Raw genomic sequence first — 11,044 nt, 5'->3', positions numbered from 1 at the left:
AAGGACTACTGACCTTTTTAAAAATAATACTTAGTTTTGGTAAGGGTTTGGAAAAACAATCTTATACTCTGCAGATGGCAGAATACATTTTTATGGCTTTTCTGAAGGATAATTTTTATAATACATAAGTTTTAAAATGCATAGCCCTCTGACCCAATTTCACTTCTGGGAGTTTATGCTAAGAATCTTCTATGTTTGCAAAAATGTATGCATTATTTATGTTGGAAACAAATATCCAACATTAAGTTAAATTATGATTCATCCAGAATAGAATTCTGTGATGACCCCAAACACTGCAAAAATGCACCTATTGATATGCAAATATATTTGTGATTTATCAGTGGGAAAAAAAAGAAAAACTGGTTTAAAACACTCTGTGAACCAAAACTAGGCAAAGACATTACAAGAAAATAGAGCTACAGACCAAAATCTTTCATGGAAATAGATGTAAAAATTCTAAACAAAATTTTAGCAAATGAATATAATCAATGTAATTCACCATATTAACAAACTAAAAAGAGAAAAATATATGATCATCTCAATATATACAGAAAAACATCTGGCAAAATCTAATGTCTATTCCTAGAATAAAACTCTTGGCAACTAGGAATAGTAGGGAACTTTTACAACTGGTAAAAAGCATCTGTGAAAAATCTATAGCTAACATCATACTTGATAAGGAAAGACTGAAGATCAAAAACAAAATACAGGGACTTCCCTGGTGGCACAATGGTTAAGACTCCATGCTCCCAATGCAGGGGGCCTGGGTTCGATCCCTGGCCAGGCAACTAGATCCCACATGCGTGCCGCAACTAAGACCCGGTGCAACCAAATAAATAAATATTTAAAAAACAACAACCAAAAAAAAAAAAAAACAAAATACACATGTGCATTCTCACCACTTCTATTCAATATTGTACCAGGTGTCTAGACAGTGAAATAATGCAACAAAAAGAAATAAAGTCATCCAGAATGGAAAGGAAAAAGTAAAACTGTCTTTATATGAAGTTGATATGATCATCAATGTAGAAAGTCCAATGGACTCTACAAAAAAGCTACTACTAATTGATTTTACAAAGTTTCAGGATATAAGGTCAATGTATAAAATCCAGTTGTGTTTCTCTGTAATAGCTGGGAACAATCAGAAATTGCACTTAAAATAGCACAAAAATATGCAATAATTTGGGATAAATCTGATGAAAGATATGAAACATATGTACAATGAAGACTATAATATATTCCTAAAAGAAATTAAGATGTAAATAAATGGAGAGATACACCTTGTTCATGGCTCAGAAGACACATTATAGTTAAGATGTTAATCTTCATCAAATTCAGCAAGGTTTTTTTTTTTTTTTTTAAATAAATTGACCAGCTGATTCTAAAATTCATATGGAAATGCAAAGGAGCTAGAATTGCCAAAATATTCTTTGGAAAAGAACAAAGTTGAAGAGCTAACATTATCTGATTTCAAGAACTATAACAAAGCTACCGTAATCAAAACTGCATGGTGTTGGTGCCAAAATTGACACATAATTCAATGGACAGAATAGAGAGTCCAGAAATAACTCTATACACATGTGAGCAACTTATTTTTGACAAAGGTGAGGAGGCAAAGGCAACGTAGTGGAGAAAGAATCACCTTTTCAAGGCAATTGTGCTGCAAAAATTGGAAATCCTTATGCTCTCCCCACCCCCCCCCCATCAAAAAAAGAACTTGGATCCATATTTTACATCATATACAAAAAAAAAAATCGATTTAAAATGTATCTTAGGCCTAAATGTAAAATCTAAAGCTGTAAAACTGTTAGAAGAAAATATAGGAGAGAAAAATGTTGTGACCCTTGGACTAGGCAAAGATTTCTTAGATATAACACCTAAAGCACAATCCATAAAAGAAGAAATTGCTAAAATGGACTCCATTAAAATTAAAACCTTTATTCTTCAAAAGGCACTGTTAAGAGGATGGAAGGAAAAGCCACCAAGTGGGAGAAAATCTTTGTGAAGTTTGTGTCTAATGAGATACTCATATCCAGAATACGTAAAGAACTCTCAAAGTCCAACAATTAGAAAACAACTTATTTTTTTTAAAGGACAAAAAAATATGCACTCTTCACCAAAGAAGACGTGTGGATGGTAAATAAGCATAAGAAGAGATGTCCCAACATCATTAGTACTTAGGGAAATTCAAATTGAAACCACAATGAGATATTACTCTATACCTATTAGAATGACTAAAATTTTAAAGACTGACCATACTGGTGTTGGCAGGGATGTGGAGAAACTGGAACTCCCATATGCTGCTATTGTGGATGGATATGGTGAAACCACTTTGATAAACAGTTTGGTAGTTTCTTTAAAAGTTCAACACAGGACAACAGAAGTGCCCTTGACCGGTGGGGAGGGCCGAGCTGTGCATCCCTCCGCTCTCGCTGCAGGGAGATGGTGCAGCGGCTTCTCCTGAGGAGGTTCCTGGCCTCCGTAATCTGCAGGAAGCCCTCTCAGAGTCGATGGACGCCCCTTGCCTCCAGGGCCCTGCAGACCCCACAGCGCAGTCCTAATAACCTGACAGTAACACCCAGCCAAGCCCGGTCAATATACACCACCAGAGTCTGTACAACAACCTTTAACATCCAGGATGGACCAGACTTTCAAGACCGAGTTGTCAACAGTGAGACACCAGTGGTTGTGGATTTCCATGCACAGTGGTGTGGTCCCTGCAAGATCCTGGGGCCAAGGTTAGAGAAGGTGGTGGCCAAGCAGCATGGAAAGGTGGTGATGGCCAAGGTGGATATTGACGACCACACAGACCTCGCCATAGAGTATGAGGTGTCAGCTGTGCCCACCGTGCTGGCCATCAAGAATGGGGACGTGGTGGACAAGTTCGTGGGCATCAAGGATGAGGACCAGCTGGAGGCCTTCCTGAAGAAGCTGATTGGCTGACAAGCAGGGAAGCGTCCTGGCTGCCCCTGCCCACCTGGGCCCCGTGTTCCCGTGGGCACCCCGATAGAACTCACTGCCCTTCTGTGCCAGCCCTTCCCGCCTCTTCCTTCTGTCTGGCCCCTGTGGGCCTGTGCTTTGGAGACCAGGCCTCCAAACACAGGAGCCTCAAGTTCTCCCAACCCGGCTGACCGCCAGGGTGGCTGCCCAAGGAGCAGTGCCGCCGCCGAGCTGGGGCAGCCGTCTCCCCACCCACTCTCTGTCTGCTCCCCCTAGGGCTTGTCGCCATGCTTCCAGGATGCCGGGACAGAGTCCCAGGGCCAGCCTGCAGTAACAGCTTGGTCTCCCTGCTCCCTTCTGAGCTGAACCCCGGTGCCTGGCTCATCTGCCTCCTGCATTTTTCTTTCCTGCTGCTGTTTTGTAAAAGGAAGAAGAAGGAAAAAAAAAACCCAAACAAGTGAGAGTAATACACATAATTCCCTCATTTTTTGTAGGTCTGTAATAAAGAACTTTATGTGAAAAAAAAAAAAAAAAAAAGTTCAACACACACCTGTCATATGATCCAACTATTCTACCTCAAGGTATTTACCTGAAAGAAAAGGAATTTTCTACCTATAAAAAGACTTGTACAGGGAATTCCCTGGTGGTCCAGTGGTTAGGACTCCAAGCTTTCACTGCCAAGGGCATGGGTTCAATCCCTGGTTGAGGAACTAAGATCCCACAAGCCGTGTGGTGCAGCCAAAAAAAAAAAAAAAAGACTTGTACATACATGTTTATGGTAACTTTATTTACAGTAGCAAAAAGTGGGAAGCAACCAAAATGCCCATCAACAGGTGAATGGATAAACAAACTATGGTATATCCAAGCAGTGGAATACAACTCAGTGATAAATAGGATCAAACTGTTGGTGCACACGATAACATGGATGAATCTTAAAATAATTATATTGAGTGACAGAATCCAGATTTAAAAAAACAAAACAAAAAACAACAGGTACAAATTGTGTCATTCTATTCATATAAAAGTTTAGAAAATGCAACCTAGTCTGTAGGGACAGAAAACAAATCTGGTTGCTTGAAGGTGAGAGAGGTGAGAAGGGGCATGAGGAAACTTTCATAAGTGATGGATAATATGTTCACTATTTTGATTGTGAGGATGGTTTCCCAGGTGTGTATATATATGTCAAATTTTATTCAATTGTACAATATGTACAGTTTTATTATATAACAATTATAACTCAAAGCTGTGAAAAATAGAATGTGAAGCATGATGCCATTTTGGTTCGTTTTAAAAAAGCAGTCATATGCATATAGCCAAACAGTTTTGAAGGATATGCACAACATAAAATGTTACAGGAATTTTCTCCAAGTGGGTTCAGTTATGAGTGAAATTTTATGGGGTTTTTTTTGCTTTTGTTTTTTTTTGCTTACCTGTGTTGTTGCAATTTTAACAATAATGTGTTGATTTTATTATTTATTTATTTTTGGCTGTGTTGGGTCTTTGTTGCTGCATGCGGGCTTTCTCTAGTTGCGGTGAGCGGGGGCTACTCTTTGTTGCGGTGCGCAGGCTTCTCACTGCAGTGTCTTCTCTTGTTGCGGAGCACGGGCTCTAGGCACGCGGACTTCAGTAGTTGTGGCACGTGGGCCCAGTAGTTGCAGCGCACAGGCTTCAGTAGTTGTGGCACATGGGCTTAGTTGCTCCACGGCGTGTGGGATCTTCCCAGACCAGGGATCGAACACATATCCCCTGCATTGGCAGGCAGATTCTCAACCACTGCACCACCAGGGAAGTCCCTGTGTTGATTTTATAACTAAAGAAACTTCATGTGAGGGAAAATTTTAATGATCTGTTTCACTCTAATGGAAGCACCACTTTTTAAAAACATTTTATAGTGAACTATAATTCCCATACAGGAAAGTATGCAAAGCATAAATTTACAGTATAATGAGTATTTCTAGGTAACATCACTTTTCAACCTCACCTTCTATTTGATGATTGGTTCTATGGCCTAAATAGCAGGAATCCCAGCTGGGGTTAGGAGAGTTCTCATCCTACAATGCATCTTCATTCATTTACCAATGGTCGGATGTCAAGCAACAACCTCTCAGAGGAGATGTGAAGTAGCTATGGCATCATGAAGGAAAGGGAGGTGGAGAGGAGCATCCTATCACTACATAAGAAAGCTATATGCCAATAATAAGATCTTTGCTCTTTGGGGACCCAGACCATAAGCCTGGAGCAGGTGAGGCTTTAGGGAATATATGGAAGCCTTACTGAAGAATATATAACAATAAAATGCATATAAGGCAGTGGTTTATAACTTTTGGAGGAGTCATACACCTTGTTGATTCTAATGAAATCCATGGATCCTCCTTCCATAAAATTCACATATATGCATACATACTAAATTTTGCATGCAACTTTAGGAGCAATCACAAACCCAATGAAACAAATAGACCCTGGGTTGCAAAAGAAGCTCTGGAAAAAGGAATGCAAGAATATTTGCTTCTTGTGGCATTGAACAATCTGCAGATGGTGGATAGCCAACCCTGGCACTAAGGTTTGAATGCAGAATGGGGCAATATGCAAAATCAGATGAGGGAGGTAAGCTACCAGACAAGGAAACCCAGGCCACCATATGACTGGTACAGAACACACTTACTGACTGCAGCCAGCACTGACAGGACCCAAATTGGCCTTTCCAGTTTCATCAATGTGTACTGAATTTTCTGCTGCCCTGTGCTTCTTTGGCAAAAACTGGGACCTGGTAGTTGGAATAGAGATGTCTGGGAGGATACAGAGGCTGTAGGGGGATTCCTGACCCCCGGAACCTTCAGAATCATCTCCCACTGCATTTCTTGACTCCACGAACGTGATCTGTCTCAACATGACTGAGATGGACTGTGGTTGGGGCATTGAGAGGAATGATATACAAAATCACTTTAAGGAGAGGCTGAATTCGGATCTTCAACAACCCATTGAAAGAAAGAGGAATGAGAGAGTTGAGATCGCTAAGCAACACAAGCCCTGCATGGGGAAGAAGTTGCCCATGAGAAACTGAGGCATTAAGAGTTGGCTACCAAGTGGACACAAGTGACATGAGTGGCGTGTAAGCCACCATGACCCTGGGAATGAAACTGACAGAGGACTCTCTAAAGATTCACAAGATTTGTGACTAGCAAACAATGTCCAGACAGTGCCTGACTCAAACCCACGAAGGAGCGCCTCAAGCAATTCCCTGATCTGAGCTTTAAGGTTATAAAAAGGGGGGCGGGGGAGCGCAGAACCTCTCCCTGGCATCTGATACCACTTGGAAGTGAAATTGCACTGCTATGAAATTGCACTGAAAATTTTCTAAAGGGAAAATTTTCAGGTGGACCATAACTTAGGAAGTTGGACTTGCTGGTCAGGGAGATTCACATGTGAACAGGCCCTGTGATCTGGTCCTTCCCCACCTCTCTCACTTCTTCTGGCACCTTTTCCCTCCATCCGCACCAGCCTTTGTCCAGTTTCCAAATATCAGCTCCTCCTTGCTGCAGGGCCTCGGCATATGCTATTCCCTCCACTTTGAACTCTTTCCTCCTCTCTCTACTTACTTAATTCCTACTCATTTGTCAGATCTCAGTTATCACTTCCTCAGGAAAACCCTCCCTGACTTCACCCACTGACCCAGGCTCTGCCATTCCCGATAAGCTTCTATTTCATAACACTTCTCAGTTGTCATAGAGAAACTTCAGTAGTATCTTTTTACACCTTTTTTTTGGGGGGGGGGGTCTTTTCTGTCTCCATACAAATTTTAAGATTTTTTGTTCTAGTTCCGTAAAAAATGTCATTGGTAATTTGATAGGGATTGCATTGAATCTGTAGATTGCTTTGGGTAGTATAGTCATTTTCACAATATTGATTCTTCCAATCCAAGAACATGGTATATCTCGCCATCTGTTGGTATCATCTTTAATTTCCTTCATCAGTGTCTTATAGTTTTCTGCATACAGGTCTTTTGTCTCCCTAGGTAGGTTTATTCCTAGGTATTTTATTCTTTTTGTTGCAATGGTAAATGGGAGTGTTTCCTTAATTTCTCTTTCAGATTTTTCATCATTAGTGTATAGGAATGCAAGAGATTTCTGTGCATTAATTTTGTATCCTGCAACTTTACCAAATTCATTGATTAGCTCTAGTAGTTTTCTGGTGGCATTTTTAAGATTCTCTATGTATAGTATCATGTCATCAGCAAACAGTGACAGTTTTACTTCTTCTTTTCCAATTTGTATTCCTTTTATTTCTTTTTCTTCTCTGATTGCCGTGGCTAGGACTTCCAAAACTATGTTGAATAATAGTGGTGAGAGTGGACATCCTTGTCTTGTTGCTGATCTTAGAGGAAATGCTTTCAGTTTTTCACCATTGAGAATGATGTTTGCTGTGGGTTTGTCATATATGGCCTTTATTATGTTGAGGTAAGTTCCCTCTATGCCCACTTTCTGGAGAGTTTTTATCATAAATGGGTGTTGAATTTTGTCAAAAGCTTTTTCTGCATCTATTGAGATGATCATATGGTTTTTATTCTTCAATTTGTTAATATGGTGTACCACATTGATTGATTTGCATATATTGAAGAATCCTTGCATCCCTGGGATAAATGCCACTTGATCGTGGTGTATGATCCTTTTAATGTGTTGTTGGATTCTGTTTGCTAGTATTTTATTGAGGATTTTTGCATCTATATTCATCAGTGATATTGGTCTGTAATTTTCTTTTTTTGTAGTATCTTTGTCTGGTTTTGGTATCAGGGTGATGGTGGCCTCACAGAATGAGTTTGGGAGTGTTCCTTCCTCTGCAATTTTTTGGAAGAGTTTGAGAAGGATGGGTGTTAGCTCTTCTCTAAATGTTTGATAGAATTCACCTGTGAAGCCATCTGGTCCTGGACTTTTGTTTGTTGGAAGATTTTTAATCACAGTTTCAATTTCATTACTTGTGATTGGTCTGTTCATATTTTCTGTTTCTTCCTGGTTCAGTCTTGGAAGGTTATACCTTTCTAAGAATTTGTCCATTTCTTCCAGGTTGTCCATTTTATTGGCATAGAGTTGCTTGTAGTAGTCTCTTAGGATGCTTTGTATTTCTGCGGTGTCTGTTGTAACTTCTCCTTTTTCATTTCTAAGTTTATTGATTTGAGTCCTCTCCCTCTTTTTCTTTATGAGTCTGACTAATGGTTTATCAATTTTGTTTATCTTCTCAAAGAACCAGCTTTTAGTTTTATTGATCTTTGCTATTGTTTTCTTTGTTTCTATTTCATTTATTTCTGCTCTGATCTTTATGATTTCTTTCCTTCTGCTAACTTTGGGTTTTGTTTGTTCTTCTTTCTCTAGTTCCTTTAGGTGTAAGGTTAGATTGTTTATTTGAGATGTTTCTTGTTTCTTGAGGTAGGCTTGTATAGCTATAAACTTCCCTCTTAGAACTGCTTTTGCTGCATCCCATAGGTTTTGGGTCGTCGTGTTTTCATTGTCATTTGTCTCTAGGTATTTTTTGATTTCCTCTTTGATTTCTTCAGTGATCTCTTGGTTATTTAGTAATGTATTGTTTAGCCTCCATGTGTTTGTGTTTTTTACGTTGTTTTCCCTGTAATTCATTTCTAATCTCATAGCGTTGTGGTCAGAAAAGATGCTTGATATGATTTCAATTTTCTTAAATTTACTGAGGCTTGATTTGTGACCCAAGATGTGATCTATCCTGGAGAATGTTCCATGCACACTTGAAAGTGTAATCTGCTGTTTTTGGATGGAATGTCCTATAAATATCAATTAAATCTATCTGGTCTATTGTGTCATTTAAAGCTTCTGTTTCCTTATTTATTTTCATTTTGGATGATCTGTCCATTGGCGTAAGTGAGGTGTTAAAGTCCCCCACTATTATTGTGTTACTGTCGATTTCCTCTTTTATAGCTGTTCGCAGTGGCCTTATGTATTGAGGTGCTCCTATGTTGGGTGCGTATATATTTATAATTGTTATATCTTCTTCTTGGATTGATCCCTTGATCATTATGTAGTGTCCTTCCTTGTCTCTTGTAACATTCTTTATTTTAAAGTCTATTTTATCTGATATGAGTATTGCTACTCCAGCTTTCTTTTGATTTCCATTTGCATGGAATATCTTTTTCCGTCCCCTCACTTTCAGTCTGTATGTATCCCTAGGTCTGAAGTGGGTCTCTTGTAGACAGCATATATATGGGTCTTGTTTTTGTATCCATTCAGCAAGCCTGTGTCTTTTGGTTGGAGCATTTAATCCATTCACATTTAAGGTAATTATCGATATGTATGTTCCTATGACCATTTTCTTAATTGTTTTATGTTTGTTTTTGTAGGTCCTTTTCTTCTCTTGTGTTTCCCACTTGGAGAAGTTCCTTTAGCATTTGTTGTAGAGCTGGTTTGGTGGTGCTGAATTCTCTTAGCTTTTGCTTGTCTGTAAAGCTTTTGATTTCTCCATCGAATCTGAATGAGATCCGTGCGGGGTAGAGTAATCTTGGTTGTAGGTTCTTCCCTTTCATCACTTTAAGTATATCATGCCACTCCCTTCTGGCTTGTAGAGTTTCTGCTGAGAAATCAGCTGTTAACCTTATGGGAGTTCCCTTGTATGTTATTTGTCGTTTTTCCCTTGCTGCTTTCAATAATTTTTCTTTGCCTTTAATTTTTGCCAGTTTGATTACTATGTGTCTCGGCGTGTTTCTCCTTGGGTTTATCCTGTATGGGACTCTCTGTGCTTCCTGGACTTGGGTGGCTATTTCCTTTCCCATGTTAAGGAAGTTTTCGACTATAATCTCTTCAAATATTTTCTTGGGTCCTTTCTCTCTCTCTTCTCCTTCTGGGACCCCTATAATGCAAATGTTGTTGCGTTTAATGTTGTCCCAGAGGTCTCTTAGGCTGACTTCATTTCTTTTCATTCTTTTTTCTTTATTCTGTTCCACAGCAGTGAATTCCACCATTCTGTCTTCCCAGTCACTTATGTGTTCTTCTGCCTCAGTTATTCTGCTATTGATTCCTTCTAGTGTAGTTTTCATTTCAGTTATTGTATTGTTCATCTCTGTTTGTTTCTTCTTTAATTCTTCTAGGTCTTTGTTAAACATTTCTTGCATCTTCTTGATCTTTGCCTCCATTCTTTTTCCGAGGTCCTGGATCATCTTCACTATCATTATTCTGAATTCTTTTTCTGGAAGGTTGCCTATCTCCACTTCATTTAGTTGTTTTTCTGGGGTTTTATCTTGTTCCTTCATCTGGTACCTAGCCCTCTGCCTTTTCATCTTTCTCTTTCTGTGAATGTGGTTTTTGTTCCACAGGCTGCAGGATTGTAGTTCTTCTTGCTTCTCTACAACTTTTTATTTTGAAAAAACTTCAAAGTGGCAAAAATAATAGAGTCCCCATATACCCTTCACCTAGCTTTCAATAATGTTAACATCTTACCCAAACAGAGCACAGTGATCAAAACTAAGTAATTAACACTGGTGAAATCCTATTTCTGGTCCTTTTTCCAATCCAGTATCCAATCCAAGTTCTCACATTTTCTATATTCTCTTCTGATCTGTGACTGTTCCTCAGTCTTCCCTTACTGTTCATGGCCCTGATGCTTTTGAAGACGACTAGCCAGTTATTTTGTATTGTTTCTCAATTTAAGTTTGTGTGATCTTTCTTGTGATGAAATTGAGATTATATGTTTTGGGCAATACCAGAGAAGTGTCACTGTCCTTTATCAGTGCACCATATTGGGAAGTGCACGATGTCAGTATGTCTTATTACTGGTGATGTTAAATGTGACCACTTGGTTAAGTGGTGTCTGCCAGGTTTCTCCACTATATTTTCCCCTTTGTAATTGTATCCTGTAAGGAGATATCTTGAGACCATGCGAAATCCTGTTTCTCATCATACGTTTATCCAATAATTTTAGCACACATAGATGTTTCTTTTCTGCAACAATTCTTACAATGGCATTTGCCTAATGATGTTTTTTTCCCCCATTTTTGCCATTTCTTCTACATTTAATTGGGATTCTGTTGTGTATGGACTCAACGACGTTTATTCAATGGATTATAACCCATTACTGTCAATATTTCTTTTCTTGC

General features: G+C 39.1%; 1 protein-coding gene across 1 annotated transcript; it reads left to right on the top strand.

Moving 5' to 3' along the window:
* The first annotated feature begins 2,380 nt into the window (after positions 1-2,380).
* Positions 2,381-3,325, top strand: LOC133090077 (thioredoxin, mitochondrial-like). The gene has a single exon (XM_061188350.1). The coding sequence runs from the start codon at positions 2,443-2,445 to the stop codon at positions 2,941-2,943; it is 501 nt and encodes a 166-aa protein (XP_061044333.1). The 5' UTR covers positions 2,381-2,442; the 3' UTR covers positions 2,944-3,325.
* The last annotated feature ends 7,719 nt before the right edge of the window (positions 3,326-11,044 follow it).

This window comes from Eubalaena glacialis, chromosome 4, assembly GCF_028564815.1.
Source record: "Eubalaena glacialis isolate mEubGla1 chromosome 4, mEubGla1.1.hap2.+ XY, whole genome shotgun sequence".
NCBI classification, from domain to species: domain Eukaryota; kingdom Metazoa; phylum Chordata; class Mammalia; order Artiodactyla; family Balaenidae; genus Eubalaena; species Eubalaena glacialis.
This window is presented reverse-complemented; position numbering and strand designations above follow the sequence as displayed.

What these genes read in the sequence shown, in the direction of transcription:
- LOC133090077 (XM_061188350.1), top strand. Translation starts at nt 2,443, where the DNA reads ATGGTGCAGCGGCTTCTCCTGAGGAGGTTCCTGGCCTCCGTAATCTGC.